Below are 24,170 nucleotides of genomic sequence, written 5' to 3' on the forward strand. Positions count from 1 at the left end.
GCTCCTTATATTATCAGTCCCAGAAGCATTTCAAACTGACGGTTTCATGTTGCGTGTCATACCACTGCAACAGGTGCCGTCTAGCTAACCGGTGGCATATCATAACAATGTGAAAGGGTCCATTCGGCTGCATTACAAACTGACACTGCCCAGCGGCTTATCATCCAACCGCCAAAGGTGATTTTGGCGTCAAACACCGTTGGAAACAATGGAAAAAAACTGCAAAAAAAAAAGCAAAAAAAAATAAAAAAGTAAAATCAAATGTTGGATTGTTGTGCAAAAGCTCTGAAAACGTTTTAATAAACTAATACGCCTTTGGCATATCATACCACCACGACAGGTGCCGTCCAACGGCTGTACAAACTGACACTGCCCATTGTCACATCATCCCACCTTCAAAGACAACTTTTAGCGCCAATGTCTGACACCGAAATCACTGACAAAGCAGCGGTAATTGATGACTTGGGAATAAGAGCGGGCTGACATATCACAATGGAAAACACAATGGATTTCAGGGAGCTACTTGAAACTGAAAAAAAGTAAAATCAAATGTTGGATTGTTGTACAAAAGCTCAGAAAACGTAATACTTAACTAATAAATCCTTTGACAAACATTTCATTTCACTTGTGAAGTTTTCAAGTATGAAATTAGAATAAGCTTTCCGATGTTTGATTGATTTGTGTTGTTGCACACTGCACATTTCCTGTAGGATCAAAACCATGTAATGTAGATCAGTGTCTATACACTATCTGCCAAAACACCACATTAGTACACAGAGTGTACTGAAAAAGTTCAGACAGTAGTTAGATTAGTTGTATATAAATGTCATTTCTTTCTTTGACTTGGAGTATAAAAGGATGATTTTAATTTTGCCTCTTCTCCGTCCTCTTTTTCTTCTCTTTAATATCAATACCTTTCCTCACTACCTGCATTTCTCATTTTCCCAAACACCCTCTCTTCATCATCTGACCCCTCTCCTCATCTTTCACCTTTTCAACCCGTCCTCTTTTTCTTTCTCTGTTCCCTCTGTTTCTCTCGCTCCTCTCTGTCTTTCCTCCCCTCTCTTCTCTCTTTCTCTTCAGGCTGTTTGAGTACCATGGCAGGGTGTCACCGGTCCCTCGAGTGGTGCCCGTTAAACGCCCACGGGTAGCGGTGCCTCTGGTACGACGGGTCAAATCCTTGCCGGTCAAACTGCTGGCACGTAACGCCTCCGTCCTCCCCACCAGCAACGGCAACAAACAGAAGGGTAAGTTTGTCTGTCTGTCTGTCTGTCTAGAACAACTCTGAAATCAAATCTTTAAAGCATCATCGTCTCCAACAGAAATCACTTTATATAATACTGGAGAAATCCGAGTAAATAAACACTCCATTTTAAACAAAATGAGTGACCTTAAAGGAGAAGTCCAGTATTTTGCACTTTGAGCCCCATTTCTGAGTTGTTTATGATGAAATAGAGTGGCTAAGACCAAAATTGTGATGATTGCTCCTTTTCGGAGAATTTGACTTTCCCCTGCCTGGCTTATCACTGCTGCCTATGGCCATGTGTGAATCTGGTGTTCGTTGATATTCTGACATAAAAATTGTAGCAAACTGTGGTTTCTATCTGTGTTTTGGCTTTTCATCTCAATTGTGGAACTACTTTTTCAGCTGCCTCACACCCGTGTGTAAACTTCCACTTGATCGTTCGTTTGACCCTGAAGCTTTATACACTCCAGCCCACTTGATGGCGATAATGCTTCTTTACGTGGGTGTCGCCAACCGGTAGGAAACCATTGCAATGTAATCGGACACAGGAAAGAAGCAGAAGAAGAAGGCTGGCGTTGTGTTCAAAGGCATCGTACTGCGAAGGTTGTTTACAAGCGAGTAATCCATTGTGCAGTTGTTTAAACTTACAAAACTTTTTCGTTCGTTCTCATTACAGACGCACAGCACTGTCGAGCCGGCACTTTCGTTGAGCTAAAAGACTACAAAGACTACAACCTTGTTGTAAACAACCCCCTTTCTGTTTCCAGTGGCGGATTACTACCAATGGACAATGAGGCTTCTATAGAAAACCAATGCATTACACAAAATGTCAAATAAATCATCCTGGAAACCACAGTTTGCTACGATTTTTATGTCAGAACATCAACAAACACCACTGACCACTTGGTGAGTTTCATGGCTTTGAAAACGAATGTTTAGGGTGGTTTTAGGACAGGTTCACACATGGCCATAGGCAGCAGTGTTGGGTCCATGTTATTGGTCCGACAGCCCATTGGTTCGACATCCCATTAGTCCGACTGTCCGCGGTGCTGAACGGCTCCTGGCGGGCGTATTTCTACCTTGATGGTGCGCCACATCCGGCTCTGGGTCAGCTGGGAAAGGCTTGAGGCGAAGCAGGCTCACAGCTTATGTGTTTGTCACTTTCTTTTTCATTTTAACCCACACCATGATCTTTTCCTGACCCTAACCAAGTGGTTTTTGTGCCTAAACCTAACCAGACCTTAACCACAGGGCATCATGATGATTTCGGAACGGACTTCGGAACAATGGGTTTAATATGGTCGGAACAATGGGATGTCAGACCAATGGGCAGTTCCCGCAGTGTTAAGCCAGGCAGGGGAAAGACAAATTCTCCGAAATGGAGCATTCATCACAATTTTGACTCAGAGTGCAAAATACCGGACTTCTCCTTTAAACACATCAAACGATATAAACAATTTTGTACTTCCTGCGAATATAATCCAAGTAATTTCCAAATGTTATTGTGTCTACTCTGTGTTAAGACCATATGAGAAGCAGAGGTAGTCAAAGTGTCCTGGGCTGAAAAAATGCCCCCCATTGAATGAGTAGAGAAAAGTAAAATCAACTATTGATTTATGAAATCATGAAATCAGCAAACCATGAGTGGACACCTGTTTTTTTCTTCATTTGTTCATTCAATCTTGAGGCCACTTTATTAATATTTTACTAATATTGGTCAAATTGTATGGAAAACTTAAATAGTATAAAAGTGTATATAGCTGTCAACTCTCAGTTTTTCAGTCGTACCCTTTATGTAATTCCAAGACTGTTTAGAGACCCCAGTATGCAGAAATATTGGAATACACCATTTTAAAAAATATATCCCTCTTTACCTCGTTGAAATTTAGCATAGATGGAGCATCCATCGTAGTGCTACAATTAAAAGAGGCTACAGCTTCCCCGCAAGTGGGCGTGGCTTCAGCACATTCAGCGGACACGCCCCCAGAATCTTCAAGCAGATTTTGAAACGTAATTTTTTAAAACTTTTATAATCATTCAAATATGTCGGGGTGTTTAATAACACATTTTTCTGTGGTGTGACAAACTCAATACACATATTTGTTTTTGCTTTGACTCTAAGTACAGCAGTATGATCATATTATTGGTGGATGTCCAATATTCTGCTATTAACCACCATGTCATCAAACTCTCTATTTTGCTTTCTGTCCATCTTTTTCTTTCTTCCTGTTTATTATTTCTTCTCTTATATCTTCCCGACTTCCTGACTACCAAACCCAACCCAAACTTCCCCTTCATCTATCTTTCAAGTCTGTGTTTTACATGTCAGTGGAAAGTTCAGGCATCAGGGCGACTGCTGTCTCTTTATTTTTGCATCCTGCTCATTAAACATTCATTTCACATTATGTTCATATTGTGGATCTCAGCGTCTTTCATATTTGCCTTCGACCTGAACTGTTTTTTTTTTCCCAAACAGCAGTGTTTTTTATTTCTGCTGAGTTTCATTGAATTCCACTCTGTGCCGAGCTCACAAAGCACTTTTCGTGTCACTGGTTTGAGTGTCTTTCTGTGTACTCATCAAACTTGCATTTGGAATGGTTTTGAAAAGCAATATCCAAACAGCACACACACTTTTTCTTCACCACTCACGTTTTTTTAGGAAGCTCAAAAGAAATAGCTGACAGTTTGTACTTCTTTCCACTCTGCTGATGTGAAGCTGATTGTGCTCATGTCCTTCAGCCACTGACCTTGTGGGTGACATCATAAAATCTGTAGTTGGAAAATGAAATAATCAAATCCTTGTTAGAGGGTTTTGTTTAGGTTTGGTTTGTTTTCCTCTGATTTTGAGTCAGCCATTACCAATCTCTGGGCTGACTCGCACTCACACTAACAGTGCAAGTAGGATTTTTTTATTTATTTATTTTTTATAAATTGTCTGAATGTAACTTTAATATTGAAAAAATAAAAAATGATACCTTTCAGCCAACCTTTAACTAAGCTGGACTCTGGTGTCGTCCATGCAACGCAGTGTCAAGGCTGGTGGTGAAAGCAGCTGTTTCAGGTGTGTTTCTTGATGTTGGCAGCTCAGCGTTTTTTTGTGAATAAAATAAAATGAATGGCAAAGTTTCCATTTCTGTTACACTGTGCAAATCAACAGATCAAACTATTCACCTTTGCCACGTGGTGTTGACATTGACAAGTCAACAGAGCCATATTTGCTCACCTGGTGTCCCTGAGGTATCATTTTAGATCTGCTCTTGGCAACCAAGTTTCTCAGCAGCATACTGTATTTATTTTGTCACTCAACTGTGATGCTGAAATAGATCAGATCCGTATCAAATTTAAGTTTTATACATTTGGACTAAACTAACACGTTCACTAATCAGTTCCATAACGTGGAAATACAATTAACTCAACCAGTTGAAGACCAGTGGCCTAAGGTAGTTACAATGGGACCTAGTGCACCATATTGTGCACATATCGTCTTGTCACATGATCAAAAGAGACTCAACATTGGACAATATCAATTTATATATTACCTAGGCATTTTTTATTGCATCTGTATGTGACAAAAAAATACCAAAGAAAATGAGAATTCATTTTTTTATTTTAATCCTTTTATAGTTTAAGCAGAATAAGCTAATGATTTTGTTCTCGATGCTACTGACTCATTTACAAAAAAACATGGCAGAGATGGCTTTCAGGGGCATATAATCTTTGAACATAGGCATATCTTTAAGGTGGGTGGCAGTCACTCATTAGAGCCCATTCTCTGCCCAACATATTGTTGGAGGGCCCGCTCTTTCAACATTGTTCATAGATTATGAGTTTTCCTTAACTTTAAAAGCCAGCCTTGCAGTTTAGTGTCAGTTTTTCACCAAACTGTAAAATATTCAATGTTTTTAGACATTATGGCCATTACTCAGCATTTAAAGCCAGCAAGTCAGTGTAGTGTCAGTTTTTCATCAGACCATAAAGTATTCAACATTTTTCATACATTGTGGGTATTCAACGTTTAAGGCCATCAATTCAGATTAGTGTCAGCTTTTCATCAAACCTTAAAATATTAAACATTTTTCTTACATTATTATTCAATGTGAAAAGCCAGCAATTCAGTTTAGTGTCAGTTTTTCATCAAAACCTTAAAATATTTAACATTTTTCAGACATTATGAGTTTTCCTTAACTTTAAAAGCCGGCAGTTCAGATTAGTTTTTCCATCAAACCCTAAAATATTTAACACTTTCCATACATTGTGGCCATTACTCAACTTTTAAAGCCAGCAATTCAGTTTAGTGTCAGCTTCTCAACAAACCTTAAAATATTCCACATCTTTCATACATCATGGGTAATATTTAACTTTGAAGCCAGCGATCCAGTTTAGTCTCAGCTTTTCCAGTATTCAGCATTCACACTACAATTTCTTCGAGAATTGTCTTCCCTTTATCGTGATTACTGAATTTAAAGAGAATAATTTATCTTCAATTATAATCAGTTCCCCTCAGCAGGAATGACACGTTATTCTGTGTTGCCCCATCTAGGGTAAGTGTTCAGAGGTAAAAGGTCAGAGCTGCGGCTGAAAAGCAGAAAAGGTGGCATGGATTTGGTGTCAAGGACAACTCTGCAGAGGGATCTCTGGCAGACTCAAGGGCTTATGCTCTCGCTGAGTCTCCAGGAAGTAGCATTATGTGCTCCTGCTGTTAAAATGAGCAGTGATAGCGTCGGTAGCATAGTGGATAGTGCCAGCGCCCCGTATACAGAGGCACTTCCACTCACTCATCTGCTGTCAAGGCACCTTTGAGGAAGTTGAGCTCAAAACTTACCCTTTTTATTTGTTTTCCTCCTGTTTCTCTTTTTTCCACTTATCTCTTCAGCAAGCCTGACTTCACTGGGGAAATGACAGCACTGGTTGTTTGTTCAAATTGTGGTAGTGTAAATAATGTCTTCTATCAGGATCAAATACAGAAGTAACAAAGCTTTGTATATAGCACCACAAAAAGTCATCTAAAGGAGGAGCTTTCCCTAAAATGAACCAGGTACTTTTAGTTGACTTAACTTCACCAGGCCCTAATCATAATAGTGGACGGTCAGAAAACGTTCATGTGAATCGTTTACATAATGGTCAGTAAGGCACTGGGGCACTTTTTTGTTTTCAGTGTATCTCAGATTGTATTTGAAATTTTAGCCCTATGTCTGAAACACAAATAAGCTGCCATAATTTTGATCAAAATAAAGTATAAATTCTAAAGAAATTCAACAAAGCTACAGTTATTTAAACAATAATATGTTGTCTCACATTAACAGTTCAAAACAGTACAATCCATCACTTTGACCCACAGCAGAATGTCTCAGTATGTGTTGGCCAGACTGGCATGAAATGGTAAAATTGCATAAATATTCATGGTTCCCTGACCTTTCTTCTGGTGTTGCTGCCACGTGGAGTTTTCCACTTGTGCACACTAATCAAAGTGTATTTGGCAGATTTCCATAAAACTGCCTTGAAGATGAACCTTTTCCATCTTGTGAGAGTCGGTTTACAGCCCCGTTTCCACCAGTTCAGTATGGTACCTTTGGAACCAAAAGTAAAGCTTCAGACATGGTACCTAGACCCTAGGACTGTTAAGCGTTTCCACTGCAAACAGTGCTCTTAAATGTCGGCGAGGATGTTGTCACTCACTGCTCCGTCCAGCACTCACTGTATTTCCTCCTCTATAGATCTGCACCTGGTTTATCGTCCACAGAACGAGGCTGCACGCTGATATTTTCAGAACAAAATAAAACAGGCTGCAGTGAGAGTGATGGGATATTTAAACATATCGGGTTTGTGCATTCAGTTCTTCTCAGGCAAGCTCAGGGGTTTAGTGTTGCCGTAGCTCACAGGAACAATGCTGCAATGCTTTTCTTTTTTTTCTCCGAGTGAGGACTAGAATATATGTAGTTCATGTAGTCTGGTCGAAATTAAAAAAAAAAAATTTAACCACTTGAAGATCCACTCATTACTTAAAGTGTATGTTGTCACATTGAAATTCAAGGTGTGTTGATGAATTCACGTCGTCAACTCATGCATTGAGTAACATTACAAGTAAATGTTCAACCTTGAAAAGTTGTCGTCAGTCGGCCCAGTGAATTTATTTTTTCTGACTCCAGCTGCTGTGAGAGGCAGCAAAACATCCTTTCATTTTATAGTTCCAGTTTACTAATAAAACTCTCCACAGTATGAACAGTGGTTACATGAGCCTCAAAACCAGACACAACTCAGCCCTGAGCAGAGTGACCGTCCTCTACTGACCAATCAGACTGCAGTGTTCACAGCTCCACCTTTTAGTACCAGATCTGTGTGCTAGGTACCCCAACAGAGGGGGGACTAAACATGGGGACGGTACGGAACTGTTCCATTGGTACCATCCACAACTTTTCACAGTGGAAACAAAAAAAAGCGTATCTAACTGAACCACTTGGTGGAAACGGGGCTTATGAATTCCTGCCTGTTATTAAAGTTGTGGTTGCTGGTGTTGGTGTCATGGTGGCAAATCATTTTATGGCTCACATTGGACCAATCAGTCACACTGGAGTATCATTCGAACATTTTTTTTCTAAAGCCTGTTGATCTGCTCGAGATTCAGCCTTTGTCTGCTATGAATGTTCAGCGTGATCATGTACTATCATCAGAGCGCTTCAGAAACGTAATAATGTTTAAATAAACGTGTAAAATGTGATGGTGTGGATCGCTCTATACAGACTTATTAATCAGAAAATAGACGCTAACGTCTCTCTGTTTTTTTTTTTTTCCTTTCTCTGTCTCCACCTCTCTTCATCTGCCTGTGTCTCTCTACCAGCAGTGAAAGGTGCAGAGCTTCAGGCAATCAAGTCAGAGTTGACTCAGATTAAAGCCAACATCGAAGCTTTGCTGGGCAGACTGGAGCAGATCACAGAAGACACACACATCACCGCCACAGGTGAAGCACACACACCTACACACACACACACACACACACACACACACACACACAATGGGATGAACAACATCAAAGTTTCTGGTGCACAGGGTCCTGTCCACATGTCAAAATGTCTTTAAGCTAGACGCTGAATTTGTGATGGTCAAAAATGAACTAACAGATCTTTCTGACTGACTCTTTCAAAGTGTCTGATATGTACTGGGTCAGCCTGTCGAACTTCCAAGTGCACTTGAATCCCTCCTCCCACTTGTGGTTACTGTAGGGTAACACTCACACTGCCTGTGAGTGAACGGGATGCCAAGCTCCGGATGTCCAAGCTCCTTACCCTATCTCTAAAGCTGAGCCCAGACACCCCACAGAGGAAACTCATTTCGATAACTTATATCCGCAATCTCATTCTTTCGGTCACTACCCAGAGTTCATGACCATAGGTGAAGGTTGGACCAGTAAACTGAGAGCCTCGCCTCCTGGCTCAGCTCCCTCTTCACCACGACAGCCTGGCAGAGCACTACAGAAGCCGCACCAAACTGCCGATCCATCTCACGCTCCATTCTATCCTCACTCATGAACAAGACCCTGAGAAATTGACACGGTAAAAATGTATGAAAACTCAAAAGGTTGGAGAGGTCTGATACATTTACATGGAACAATCTGAAAGAACCGGACCTGTAAAAAGAAGTTGATCACCCATCACTACACTGAACCTCAATTTTCAGCTCCTATTAAAGCCCATAATCACTGCAGTTTATGCTACAGTTTATTGAAGCTATTGTTAAAAAAAAGTGCTGAAACTGTAGAACAGTGACCAGAAAATCAGTTCAGGAAGGAACTCGGCATGGAGAATTATCAGCAGCCTTTAGCTGAACTCAGCAAAACTAAAATATTTTGGATACTCTTGAAGCAAGACTTTTAACTTTATTATGGTGCTGGTACATTATGCATAAAATTGAGGCATGACACAGCATAAACACTTCTGCTCTTAACTTAATGCTTCACGTAACTTAAAGGGTAACACTTGTATTTTTCAGCCTGGACCCTATTTTCCTATTTTATGTGTCAAATGGAAACAACAACAATGTCTGAAACTGGTCCAGTATTGAATGAGCAACCACCTGCAACACAGGCTGCAGTGTAGCTGCTCAGGGCATTTGGCACTGTCAGTGTATGTCCATCAAAAGTGTTCGTTTTTATGGGTTGAAAGACAAAGCAAAATGTTTTTTGTGAGTTTCATTTTGTTTCTGTCAACTTTAAGCGATGTGTGTTTGACGATGATAAAATAGCTGTTTATTAAAATGGAGTCTGGGGGGTTTGACAACAGTGATTTTGGGGCCGTTTCTGCTTAAACAAAAAGGATCTTACCTCTTTAACAACAGATCTACCTCTGTAGGGAATCCTTCCATAATGTTGTCACACACTTGTAATAACAATCTGAGCCTGTCAGCAAAATCAAGCTCTTTTAGTGGAGATACATTGATGTTTGACCTGACTGGTGACATTGCAGCCCTTTTTTGTTTCTGCTGGCTGCAGCGATCTCACTCAAGTCAAACACTGTCATCTCCATCATTCATGTAGACATGAAAAGATGGGAAAACATAGTCATGGTTTGAAAAATACCAAAGTAACCTTGAAAGCGCTGTCTTGCAGAGCAGTCCGGTTGATGATTTAAAGCCTAACTAAATCATGTCTTGAGCCACTGAGTCATGTAGAACTATTTAAGCCACATTATGGCAGGCAGCTGTGGCTCAGAGGAGCAGGTTGTTCACTAATCTGAAGATTGGCGGCTCAATCCCTGGCTCCTCCAGTCTACATGTGGAAATATCCTTGGGCCATATAGTGAACCTCGAATTGCTCCTGATGGCTTTTCCATTGGTGTGTGAATGCTTGTGAATGGTTACTGAGTAGCAGGTGGCACCATGCATGGTAGCCTCAGCCACCAGTGTGTGACTGTGTGTGTTGGGGTGACTATGCCAGTTTTAACATAGACATCTTGATCTAGTTATCATTTGACCTAAGTGTGTAGTCCGACTCACTGAACTGATACACGGCTGAGCTGCTGCTGTGTCTGCCCTGCACTGGTGAGTCTCATTACTGGCCAGCCTAACATTTTAAGTCTGTTAAAACAATGGGGAGATGTGTGATTGTGTTCATGTGGCTTGTCTCCTGGCTACATTAGCCATTAGCTTGGAGAAAACGGTCCCTATGAAAGCGTATCATTGAGAAGAAATGATTTGAATCACTCAGGGATCAGGGCTGCATCGTTCACCGAGTGATTCATCACGCAGTAGCCAGTCCCTCCCTGCACCCTGGCTGCCTTGTGACTCGCAAGTGATTCATCGCTTGCACAGACCGAATCAGCAGTTCCACTCTGGCCTGCACGCTCGCTGCTGAGCTCAACTGAACTGAGAAATGAATCAGTCAGTTCCGGAAGTGATTCAGTTTCAGATTCATTCTTTTGAACGATTCGTTTGTGAATGACACAACACTACCTGACACCAAAAGCCACTTTTTCTGGCGGTATGATACACTGCCAGTCGGCGTCAGTTATTAAGGCAACAGGGCGTAACCTTTTGCAGTGCTGTGATATGTTGCTGTGGCAGTATGATATGCAGACGGGCAGCATCAGTTAATAACGTGGCCGCATGGCACCTGTCGCAACAGTATCATACAGCACTGGACAGCATCAATAGGAAGCACTGCCAGTAACAACGTAATATAAGGAGCTGAAAAGTCCCTATAGGGCAGGTGGGAGGGATGATGGATAAGTCCAACAAAGCTGGACTTCCACCCAGGAGTAAAGTAAATGGCAAAAAAATGGGTCTCACTCCGATGTCATCGAATACCAGCACTTGAGCAGAGACTTCCAACGTCAGACACTGACCAAAACAGCCGTATTTTCACGCCAGCATGATACATGGTCGTCTTTATTTTTGTTGACCAGCGGCGTCAGGGGGACATGTGGCCAGACAACAACGAAAGTTAAGGGAGTGAAAGTCTGAGTGGGATGGGTGGGAGGGGTGGTAGATGTGTCCAACAACCACTGACATTCATCCGGGAGGCTGGTGTTCTTCTTGATTAATGGAGAGCTTTGAAAGTGATGATTGATTGTTGTGTAACAATGTGCGTTTGCTGTTGAAGGGTAAAAAAACCCCCAACAATGCGCATTATTCCAATGTAGTGTGTTTATTTTGAAAGAGACTGAATGCAAACTGTACATTTACTGTAAAAACCAAACTGTTTTTTGAAAGCAGACAATGCATGTAACAGGCTGAAGTTGACAGGGCGTCCCAGAACATCGACAAACAATGTACCCAGGGTACCTTGCACGTCATATGTTGACGTGAGAAGTCCATGGCCAAATGTCAATGTGGGACGAGGTTGGAGTGAGAATGTGTTGCAGCAGCAGGGACTGAAAATGTTCACATCACCGACACCTGCATCTTCCCCCCTGTTACCCTACAGTTGTGATAATTTATTTACTGGAAAATAAGTAATACCTTGACATATTGTCAATAAAAATATATACATATAAATTATAGAGAAATACTTAAGATTTAAAGCCAGGTTTTCAGGGGCTGCAGCAGCTGGGTTCGCTTCCCTATCAGAAACTTTCTGGGAGCCATGTGTGCTCTTCAGATTCCTGGGTTTGTCACATCAAGAGATATGAGCAAGGGAGAACATGAAATATGTCTTTTCTGAGAAATGTTACTTCCTGTGCTGTCTTGTGAAGATGTGTGGCTCACTTTTTTGATGTCCCAATTCAATGCAAAAGTCACTTCTTTTCACATCTTTTTTTGTGCATTATATATCAGGCCCACCCCGCTATGAAACACCTGCTGGAGCAAGGAAAATATGCCAATGGAAAAATGCTTAAGAAAAAATGGCTGTGCAAGTGAAAGTATAGCAAGGTAGTAATGAAAGAAAAAAGACAGCAAATGTTTTTAGTGTTTTAGTCTCTTATCAATACTTGGAGGATGTATTTGTTTATTTCTTTTGGAAAAGTTATTAATTTATTCATTGGTGCATAATCAATCTGTCTTAAATTGTATGTAAAATGATGTTTAGGTCCAGCTCAGCTCTCACTGCCTCTGCTTAAACTTAGCTACTAAAACTAAATGTGATTTTTGCAGAAAGAAAGTTTTGGGTTGTTCTGTTCTGTACAGCAGGTAATAAGCACTATTTTTTTATTATTATTATTATATACACACATATATATATATATATATATATATATATATATATGTATAAATAAATTACAAATTACAAAAAAAAGAGCTTTAAAAAATAAAAACAGTAATAATACAGAAGTCCTGTAATGGGAGTAAGGTCAAGATCCTCTGTAGTCCCTTGGCAAAAGAACATTCAACATTTTTTACGATTAAATAAATTATTTAATCAACTACAAAGGTTTATATTTTATTTAAAGGTGCTTTCACACCGCCTGGTGGTAACTAGGGCTGTAAATCACCAGTTTCATCATGATACAATATTATATCAATTCTTTTGACAACGATACAATGTTTGTCGATATTACAAAGTCTGCCACAATACAATTTTGATTCGATGCATTTTAGGGACTTGCAATCAATATGAGACGATATTATCTGCCCATATAACCCCTTTCTTTTCTGCTTATGGCCATAAAAGATAAATACACCACATAAATGATAAGTACAGTGAAGTTCACTTTAAACTGACTCCACAAACACAAATAAAACAGCAAATGGTATAAGTTAACCTTCAGGGCTTTCTGCCAGAGAGACCTTTCTGTAAGAAATCTTTTCATTTTAACCCGAACCATCATCTTTTTTGACAATAACATAACAGCAGTGATCCATTATTAGCTGTAGCATGTTTACACTGCAGAAATTAGCGTAGCGGCTATTTTTCTTACATAAGTCACCGCATCTCCTGACAGAGCAGCTTGGTTGAATTTTGGCCTGCATGCACATTGTGTCGACCCAACATTATTGAAATTGCGCAGCTAATGTAGCTGTAGTAAGAAGTTAAGACGCCCGGCCAGATAGGTACATTTTGTTTTATCTCATAACTACATTGTTTACATACGTTATAAACTCTGTCTGTTGACCTGTATTTTCTCTGAAATCCAAACTATTTCCATGCTGAAGATTTATTCCTAAATAACGTTATCCTCATCGTCTTTCTCCTGGCAGTTTGCCATCTGCCTGTTGTTGTTTGACAGTAGCCATGTTTCCATCAGCCTGTTTAGATGCGCATCTAGAGGTATCGCATCAGAAAATTATGATGGAAACGCCTAAATTCGAATTAAAATCCCCTGATTCGCACAAACTAAAATACACTCGCTATAGCTGGGTTTTGGTTGATTAGAAAAAAAGCTGATTCACAAAACGGGGGGTGGAAACAGTTATGTTCGAATTAAGTCGTAGCGCACCTCTCTCCATGGTGATATCCACACTCTGGGTCAGGAAGGTGGTAATGCATTTACATTCGTAGATTCGTATTTCTTTAAATGCGCATTTCCCAATGATTCAAATCATTTTTGGATGGAAACATAGCTAGTGACACAGACTTTTAAAATAAGAGCGTATCCTAAAGATGATCATATGATCAATGTTTTCACTTTGTATTTTTGATACTGGATCGTTCATCACTGAATCGATATATCGGTCCACATTGATGGATCGTTACACCCCAAATGGTAACCACCCTGATAACCACTTACTTGCAAGAGCGTTCATCAGCTGCAATGACAGGCAGGTGAGCAAGCTAGCTTGTTGTTGCATACAGTAGCAAGACAATGGTAATCATTCAGATGACCAAAGGTTTCTACATATTTGGACAATTAAGCAGTCATCTGAAGTTTGATGGAGATCCAGTTTTTCTTCTGGCTGTCCTTATAGGTTGCTAGGACTGTAACTGCAGGTATTCAGACACCAGTCATCTCCTCCATCTTGTCTTTTTTCTGCCTCCATGATGCCCACTACTTGATCTGCCAAAGCCAGGCAGCAACTGCCAGAAATTCAACACAGTGAACTCTGAACAGCAGAGCAAAATCTGTGCACATCCATGTGGGTGGCAACCGCTTCATACCCCTACCGCCATGTAGGAAACCACTTCCTCTCTGTCACCTTCCTCTCACCGAAATGACTGAAGGCGACGAGTTACCACACAGCAGTGTGAAAGCCCCTTACATTTATTGCCATCTGCTTGGAAACCACCATGAATCTATAAAATGAAATTCAGTTTGAAACACCACAAATCCGAATCTGAGAGCATGTGAAAGATGTCACTGACATATGGTATTTGCAAAAAGAATATGTGGTATACAATATCCGTAAATAATGTGCACAATGTACAATAAATGAAACAATGCGTAGTAAAAGACGATGATTCTTTGGTAGTTTTTACCAGATGGCAGCAGAGAAAGTAGGGAGTGAGCTGGGTAACACACATCTGTAACAGTAATACAGAACTCCGCAAATATACAGCATATTCTTATGTTTATGACATGTACGTCATATACAAAACATATTAGACATGAAACACTACTTTTGCCTCTTTTTGTGCCTCTGCATCAGCAACAGCCCTGGATGGAGGTATTATGTGTTTGGGTTGTCTGTCCATCTGTCCCATTCTCTTGAACACTATATCTCAAGAACGCCTTGAGGGATTTTTTTTTTCATTTTAATTTGGCACAAACGTTCAGTTGGACTCAGTGGTGAACAGTTTAGATTTTGGTGGTCATAGGTCAAAGACCAAGGTCACTGTGAACCTGCATCCATCCCATTTTCATGAATGCGTCTCACTGTCTCATTCTTCTGAATACAATATCTCCAGGTCACCTAGAGATTTTTTTTATTTCTTTATTTTTCAAATTTGACACAAATGTTCACCTGGACTCAACAATGAATTGATTAGATTTCGGTGGCGAAAGATCAAGGTCAATGTGACCTTACATGTCTCGTTCTCTTGAATACAATATCTGGAGAAGGGCTTGAGGGAGTTTCCTCAAATTTGGCACAAAAGTCCACTTAGACTTAAGAATTAACTGAATAGAATTTGTTGGTCAAATGTCAAAGGTCAAGGACACTGTGACCTCACAAAACATGTTTTTGGCCATTTCTCAAGAATTTGAACATGTTAATTATGACAACATTTTACACAAGTCTCTAATAGGAGAGTGCTGACATTTGTGTCATGATTAGTGCTTATATCCAAATAAGATCAAAGGTCAGCTTCACTGTGACATCATAATGTTCTGCAGAAACACTTTTCTGGCCATTGCTCAACATTGCAACTCAGAAACAGATGGGGAGACGTTTGGTTGGATACTGAATTGGCATTCTCAGGAACCCATCGGCTGTATTCGGTGTCAGACCCCCGATTTTTTGGCATTCCAGTTTGATTTGGGCAGAGGAGGCGAATTTCCGTTTCCGACTTCCGTTTATATATAAGTAAATATGCTGAACCATTGCGATGGATTCAGAGTTTGCAGTGACGCCATTTATGTTCCGCCTTGTTAGTTTACCGCACAGACCGTTTAACCTGGCAACAACTGCAGCAGGCTCAAACGTGATTGATCAATATAACGCGGACTACAAACAGCCTACAACCGGAAACCAGGGCTCTTCCGCTCTTCTTCCAGGGGCAAGATCTCCGATGTGCCCTATCAGTTGCCCTCTTGAATGATGAAAACGAGAGGATGACCCCTTTTGCCCTCTTAAGTGATCAAAAGAAAACAATGTGCCCTATTGGATGAAAACAAGCGGATATGTCCTTTTGGTTGCCCTCTTGTCCCCATGTCATGCAGTAGGTGCCCTTTTTTCCTTTTCACCCCTGCCCTTCAAACATCCTGAGTCTGTCACTGCCTGAGACTTTAGACATATGGGCCTTTGCCCTGTAGGTCTATATAGTATCTATTCATGATCCCAATTAAAGTTAAAACTTATGGCCTAGTACAAGTAGTTGTGTAGGCTACGTCCTTTTGATGCGCCGCTTTTCCCTGAGCTGCTATAATTATCTACACTGACCTCAAACTGCTTCCTCCATTATGTTGCTTAAAATCACAGATTTTGAAGACTGAAGACCGAAAAAGTTTGTTCATCTGAGCCCTTATGTTGCCTCCACTTTTAAACACAAAGTGATGCGCCTTACATATGATGTATTAAATCATAGAAATAAAAAAGCAATATCATTCACACCAAGCACTCCAAATGCTTTTTTTATAAGTACTTACATGCTTTGGGACCTTTACAATATTTTTCCCATTTAAATAAAACAAATAAAAGGCAACAAAATACAAAATGAAGTGATAAACAACCACATTGTTTAAAAGAATATGAGTAGCCCTTCTGTAAGCCACCACTGCAAATGAAAAACACACTGTACCATACCACAGCAAAACTGAAAAATAGAGATCATTCAAACAGGTCAAATTTGCTGGACAAGCATCCAGTTGGGGCAAATCATCACTTGACATCTGTTCATGCTGTTAAGTGGCTCCAATGTTAAGTATAATTACCGTAAAAAATAGGAGGATAACAGCATGCAGAAGGGCCCAGAGGGAAGCCAAGACATATTTCTCCCATCTGCTGCCAGGCTGTGATTTAGACCACTGTGATGAACAGAAGGCTTCAGATTTCTGGACCTGCACAGTCTGGGGGGGATATGGTCGACCTGAGGGCCTCTGAAAATCACGATACTATAACTGGTCAGTTGGAATATTTTGTCATCAGTATTGTGTGCTTATGGGGACCTCTGACCTTTTGTGATGTTTGAGGTGAACCTAGAGCTGGAGAAACATCATAATTCACTTTCAGAGCGCTTTAACCTCACCTTAGCGTTAAACATCTTGACGGTTGAGGACAGATGAGAGCTATGATGACAACCACAGGGTCAAAATTTAAACAACAAATTCATGAAGTTGCTCAGAACATCATGGGCCATACTAAAAACGTACATCAAAGCATTACCAACATAGCACGTTGTTTTTGTACTGACCAGCAGAAATTCTTCCATAATAAATATCATAATAGAATACATTTAAATACAGCCTTATAAAGTCAATTGTACTTGTCATGTCACATAACAAAAATATTTTTTTGTCTTGTTTTCATGCAAACAGAGTTGCCCACAGAGACTGTACTAAGTCACTGTTAACAATACTAACTGGCATGACAAATACTCCATAACTGTAAAAATACAAAACCACAGACAACAGCCAGTGGATGGAAACGGACTCAAAGACAAAAAGAAAACAGACGCAGCCTGTTCAGTGTTGAATTGTGACTAAGTTTATCTTAGAACATATGGAGCTGGACGGTCAACACTGAACTCGCATATATTTGCGCCAGGAGCCTGGTGTGCAGCTTCAGAAACAAAAGTAAGTATGACAAAAATGTGTGTGTAGCCCGTTTCCAGGCCTTGCAAACGCAGCCCCTCGTCTGAAATTTTGTCAAACGATTCAGAGGTCCTGCTCTTGTATACAGGCAGCGCCAGAGATTTTTCCTTGCTGGGGCTCGCTGAAGTATTGAAAGGATAGTTTGGATTTTCTGAAGTGAGGTTTTGTGGGGTACTCAGCCATAGATAGTGTGTTAAATATAGTCGATGTCAGTCGGCACCCCACATTTTGGAGAAGTAGGCAAGGGTATGATACGGACGCAAAGAAATATACTGCTGTGGACCAGGGTCAGCAGTAAAACATATTTCAGCCACCTTAAAAAAAATCCCACCCTCCAAAATTAGTATCAGTTTAAGAGTCACTATACTGAAACTATTTTTACTGCCCTACCTTTACGCCAGACAGCCCATCTTAGCTGGGAAGATATTAACATCTTCAGTTCCTCATCTACGCATGCTTTTGTCAAAGCCACCAGACTCCACTGACAAAAACAATTCTTTAAGCTCACTTAATGTGGAAGCTGCTGGTCTGCTGCTGCTTTGACCAGACAGTTAGTTTGTGTATTTGTGTGACTCTGATGAATCCAAACCAAGCCTTTTAATTGCCAAAGTCACACAATAACACAAACTAACTGATCGAGTCAGCAGAAAAACAACAGCTCCTGTGATCAGCAGTCTCAATGGAGTCTGGTCTTGAGAACCCAGTGTCACTCTGAAGTCGTCAAAATCTGATGCTTGGGCAATGACTTGCGGCTCCACATACTTTAACATTGGCATGATATGCAGCAAGTCACTGCCAGAGTTTAATGGCACTCGGCAGGGTCGGGGAAACATGATGGGACAGGAACGAAAGTTAAGATGAAAAATGTCAGAGTAGGTTGGGCAGGCGGGGTGGTCCATGGGTCCAACAGGTGTGTCCTTCACCTGGGAGAGTGGTCCTGTAAGATTATAAAGCCAAACCCTGTTCATTTTTCCTAAACCCAACCATGTTCTTGTTGCCTAAACCCAACCGCGTGTTCTTGTCACCTAAACCCAACCATGTGTTCTTGTTGCCTTAACCCAACCGCGTGTTCTTGTTGCCTAAACCCAAGCATGTGTTCTTGTCGCCTAAACCCAACCATGTGTTCTTGTTGCCTAAACCCATCCACGTGTTCTTGTTGCCTAAACCCAAGCATGTGTTCTTGTCGCCTAAACCCAAGCACGTGTTCTTGTTGCCTAAACCAAACCATGTGTTCTTGTTGCCTAAACCCAAGCATGTGTTCTTGTTGCCTAAACCCAAGCATGTGTTCTTGTTGCCTAAACCAAACCATGTGTTCTTGTTGCCTAAACCCAAGCATGTGTTCTTGTCGCCTAAACCCAAGCACGTGTTCTTGTTGCCTAAACCAAACCATGTGTTCTTGTTGCCTAAACCCAACCATGTGTTCTTGTTACCTAAATCCAACCATGTGTTCTTGTTGCCTAAACCCAAGCACGTGTTCTTGTTGCCTATACTCAAGCATGTGTTCTTGTTGCCTAAACCCATCCACGTGTTCTTGTTGCCTAAACCCAAGCATGTGTTCTTGTTGCCTAAACCCATCACGTGTTCTTGTTGCCTAAACCCAAGCACGTGTTCTTGTTGCCTATACTCAAGCATGTGTTCTTGTTGCCTAACCCCATCCACGTGTTCTTGTTGCCTAAACCCAAGCATGTGTTCTTGTTGCCTAAACCCAAGCACGTGTTCTTGTTGCCTATACTCAAGCATGTGTTCTTGTCACCTAAACCCAACCATATGTTCTTGTTGCCTAAACCCATCCACGTGTTCTTGTTGCCTAAACCCAAGCATGTGTTCTTGTCACCTAAACCCAAGCATGTGTTCTTGTTGCCTAAACCCAACCATGTGTTCTTGTTGCCTAAACCCAAGCATGTGTTCTTGTCACCTAAACCCAACCATGTGTTCTTGTTGCCTAAACCCAAGCATGTGTTCTTGTCGCCTAAACCCAACCATGTGTTCTTGTCACCTAAACCCATCCACGTGTTCTTGTTGCCTAAACCCAACTGTGTATTCTTGTTGCCTAAACCCAAGCATGTGTTCTTGTTGCCTAAACCCAACCATGTGTTCTTGTTGCCTAAACCCAAGCATGTGTTCTTGTTGCCTAAACCCAAGCATGTGTTCTTGTCACCTAAACCCAAGCATGTGTTCTTGTTGCCTAAACCCAACCATGTGTTCTTGTTGCCTAAACCCAAGCATGTGTTCTTGTTACCTAAACCCAAGCATGTGTTCTTGTTGCCTAAACCCAAGCACGTGTTCTTGTTGCCTAAACCCAAGCACGTGTTCTTGTTGTCTAAACCCAACCATGTGTTCTTGTTGCCTAAACCCAACCACATGTTCTTGTTGCCTAAACCCAAGCATGTGTTCTTGTTGCCTAAACCCAAGCATGTGTTCTTGTCGCCTAAATCCAACCATGTGTTCTTGTTGCCTAAATCCAAGCATGTGTTCTTGTTGCTTAAACCCAACCATGTGTTCTTGTTGCCTAAATCCAACCATGTGTTCTTGTTGCCTAAACCCAAGCATGTGTTCTTGTTGCTTAAACCCAACCATGTGTTCTTGTTGCCTAAACCCAAGCATGTGTTCTTATCGCCTAAACCCAACCATGTGTTCTTGTTGCCTAAACTCAACCATGTGTTCTTGTTGCCTAAACTCAACCACGTGTTCTTGTTGCCTAAACCCATCCACGTGTTCTTGTTGCCTATACTCAAGCATGTGTTCTTGTTGCCTAAACCCAACCACGTGTTCTTGTTGCCTATACTCAAGCATGTGTTCTTGTTGCCTAAACCCAATCCACGTGTTCTTGTCGCCTAAGCCCAACCACGTTCTTGTTGCCTAAACCCAAGCATGTGTTCTTGTTGCCTAAACCCAACCGTGTGTTCTTGTCACCTAAACCCAAGCATGTGTTCTTGTCGCCTAAACCCAAGCATGTGTTCTTGTTGCCTAAACCCAAGCATGTGTTCTTGTTGCCTAAACCCAACCATGTGTTCTTGTTGCCTAAACCCAAGCATGTGTTCTTGTTGCCTAAACCCAACCGTGTGTTCTTGTCACCTAAACCCAAGCATGTGTTCTTGTCGCCTAAACCCAAGCATGTGTTCTTGTTGCCTAAACCCAAGCACGTGTTCTTGTTGCCTAAACCCAACCACGTGTTCTTGTTGCCTAAACCCAACCATGTGTTCTTGTTGCCTAAACCCAAGCATGTGTTCTTGTCGCCTAAGCCCAACCACGTGTTCTTGTTGCCTAAACCCAAGCATGTGTTCTTGTTGCCTAAACCCAAGCACGTGTTCTTGTTGCCTAAACCAAACCATGTGTTCTTGTTGCCTAAATCCATCCATGTGTTCTTGTTGCCTAAACCCAACCATGTGTTCTTGTTGCCTAAACCCATCCACGTGTTCTTGTTGCCTATACTCAAGCATGTGTTCTTGTTGCCTAAACCCAACCACGTGTTCTTGTTGCCTAAACCCAACCATGTGTTCTTGTTGCCTAAACCAACCATGTGTTCTTGTTGCCTAAATCCATCCATGTGTTCTTGTTGCCTAAACCCAAGCATGTGTTCTTGTTGCCTAAACCCAAGCATGTGTTCTTGTTGCCTAAACCAAACCATGTGTTCTTGTTGCCTAAATCCATCCATGTGTTCTTGTTGCCTAAACCCAACCATGTGTTCTTGTTGCCTAAACCCAAGCACGTGTTCTTGTTGCCTATACTCAAGCATGTGTTCTTGTTGCCTAAACCCAACCACGTGTTCTTGTTGCCTAAACCCAAGCACGTGTTCTTGTTGCCTATACTCAAGCATGTGTTCTTGTTGCCTAAACCCAACCATGTGTTCTTGTTGCCTAAGCCCAACCACATGTTCTTGTTGCCTAAACCCAAGCATGTGTTCTTGTTGCCTAAACCCAACCACGTGTTCTTGTTGCCTAAACCCAACCATGTGTTCTTGTTGCCTAAACCCATCCACGTGTTCTTGTTGCCTAAACTCAAGCATGTGTTTTTGTTACCTAAACCCAACCATGTGTTCTTGTTGCCTAAACCCAAGCACGTGTTCTTGTGGCCTAAACCCAACCATGTGTTCTTGTTGCCTAAACCCAAGCACGTGTTCTTGTGGCCTATACTCAAGCATGTGTTCTTGTTGCCTAAACCCAAGCACGTGTTCTTGTGGCCTAAACCCAAGCACGTGTTCTTGTGGCCTAAACCCAAGCACGTGTTCTTGTGGCCTAAACCCAAGCACGTGTTCTTGTGGCCTAAACCCAAGCATGTGTTCTTGTTGCCTAAACCCAAGCACGTGTTCTTGTGGCCTAAACCCAAGCACGTGTTCTTGTGGCCTAAACCCAAGCACGTGTTCTTGTGGCCTAAACCCAACCATGTGTTCTTGTTGCCTAAACCCAAGCACGTGTTCTTGTGGCCTATACTCAAGCATGTGTTCTTGTTGCCTAAACCCAAGCACGTGTTCTTGTGGCCTAAACCCAAGCACGTGTTCTTGTGGCCTATACTCAAGCACGTGTTCTTGTGGCCTATACTCAAGCATGTGTTCTTGTTGCCTAAACCCAAGCACGTGTTCTTGTGGCCTAAACCCAAGCACGTGTTCTTGTGGCCTATACTCAAGCATGTGTTCTTGTTGCCTAAACCCATCCACGTGTTCTTGTTGCCTAAACCCAACCACGTGTTCTTGTTGCCTAAACTCAAGCATGTGTTCTTGTTGCCTAAACCCAAGCACGTGTTCTTGTGGCCTATACTCAAGCATGTGTTCTTGTTGCCTAAACCCATCCATGTGTTCTTGTTGCCTAAACCCAACCACGTGTTCTTGTTGCCTAAACCCAACTATATGCATTAGTAGTTGAAAGCAAAAACGTCAATCCAGTGTTTTACCAACATAGTGCATTTATTTTGAGAGACTGTATGTAAATCGTAAATTTCCTGTGAAAACAGAAGTGTTTTTTGAAAGAAGACAATGCAGTAACAAGCTGAACTTGACACAGTGTCCCAGAACGTCAACAACCAATGCACCCAGGGTACCTTTCAGGTTGTATCTAGATGTGGAAAGTCCATGAACAAACGTCAATATGTGATGAGGCTGGAGTGAGAATGTGTTGGTTTTGAAGAGAGCAATATAACAGCTTAATTTTCCCATCGAAAACCATTGTCACAGTAAAGTGGTAAAAAAAACTCTCAATATAACACACATTTAAACCAATATTGACTTCTTTTTATGCGGGACGTTTTTTAGGTGCTTCAAATCCATTTTGTTGCAGACTCCTTTATAGCAGTAACCTAGCTTCTATGTTGGACTCCAGCCTGCTTCTCCAAACCGAATGTGTGCCGACTGACATCTACTGGTTGTAATATACTGTCTATGAATAAGTACCCCATACAACCCTACTTCAAAAAGTCTGAACTATCCTTTAACCCATGTGTTTTGATGAGATGCTCCCTCTTTGTTAGCGTAACCATAGGCCTGCTCTATGTGTGAAAATGACAAAATTACCATTAAGCATCGTTACCACACCAAATAAAAGAATATGTACTGTTTTATGTGTTATGCTGGCAATGAATGTACAATTCTATTCTTTTTGTTTACCGCAAAGTTATCCACGGCCTAAAAAATGTATGGTATCCTACATATTGAAGTCATTAGTGTTTGAGCCCCAGAGAGGTCCAAGTCTCTGTTTTAAATATTTATAATAATAATTTAGACTTTTTGTATCTTTGGAGGCAAGTGCTGTGTAAGTCTGACAGTCTAGTGTTTTTAACCATGTGTTCAGCTTATTTTACACGTCATGGGTTCAAAATCATGTTTATAAGCATTTCTTCTAGAATGAGGAAGAGTTGTGGTGATAAAACAATGGGTTTTTTTATGTTTTATGAGCTGTTAAAGAGATCCTGTGGTGGGTGGGGGTATGGAATTTGTAGCAAAAACAAGGCTGCATGCAAATGTGTGGCACTTGAATGTCAATTTCAAGTATCATGTGCCCACCACAAACACCTCTGATTTTTTAAAAGTACCACACAGTGACAATAACAACAACAACAACAACAACAACAACAACTCTTTTTTTAAATCAAAAATGTAAAAGTCAGCACTGGGACTAAGGGAAAGAAAGACGGTGGGGAAAGGGGGCAGGCATGTCAAATACTTTCTGAAGCACTGGAGAGAGATTTGTATTTTCTTTTTTTGTTTGTTTGTTGTTTTGGCCTCGGAGAGGGGGCATAAAGAATTAAACGGCTGTATTTTGTATTTATTTTACAGCCATTTTAAAAAAAAAAAAAAAAGTTAAAAAATGGCCACAATTACACCATTTATCATAGCCAGAAATTGTAAAAAGAGAAATTATTGTTGGATTTTCTGATGCTCCTTTGACACATCATGTCCGACGAATGCTTCTGTCAATAAATAAATAAATAAATAATCACATCTGAGCTTTAAGTAGTGATATGTCATCAAAATCATTTTATGCAACATTTCATTTAAAATTTGGCCAAAATATAGAAACTAACCAACGAGAAAAACCAGGACTTTTTTTTTTTTTTACTTTAAAACATCATAGGGTAAGTTTAAAAAATCTAATAACTAA

General features: G+C 41.0%; 1 protein-coding gene across 3 annotated transcripts in view; it reads left to right on the forward strand.

Annotated features, from left to right (window-relative positions):
• The window catches only part of raly (RALY heterogeneous nuclear ribonucleoprotein), a 210,711-nt gene that overhangs the window by 150,235 nt on the left and 36,306 nt on the right, over positions 1-24,170 (forward strand). For 2 of the 3 annotated variants that reach the window (XM_049590215.1, XM_049590211.1), the window contains 2 exons: positions 1,084-1,247; positions 8,082-8,201. In XM_049590215.1, the coding sequence (XP_049446172.1) occupies positions 1,084-1,247; positions 8,082-8,201 (284 nt within the window). The remainder of the gene's footprint in view (positions 1-1,083; positions 1,248-8,081; positions 8,202-24,170) is intronic. The other variant, XM_049590224.1, reaches the window with a different exon arrangement.

This window comes from Epinephelus fuscoguttatus, linkage group LG1 (genome assembly GCF_011397635.1).
Source record: "Epinephelus fuscoguttatus linkage group LG1, E.fuscoguttatus.final_Chr_v1".
Taxonomy (NCBI): domain Eukaryota; kingdom Metazoa; phylum Chordata; class Actinopteri; order Perciformes; family Serranidae; genus Epinephelus; species Epinephelus fuscoguttatus.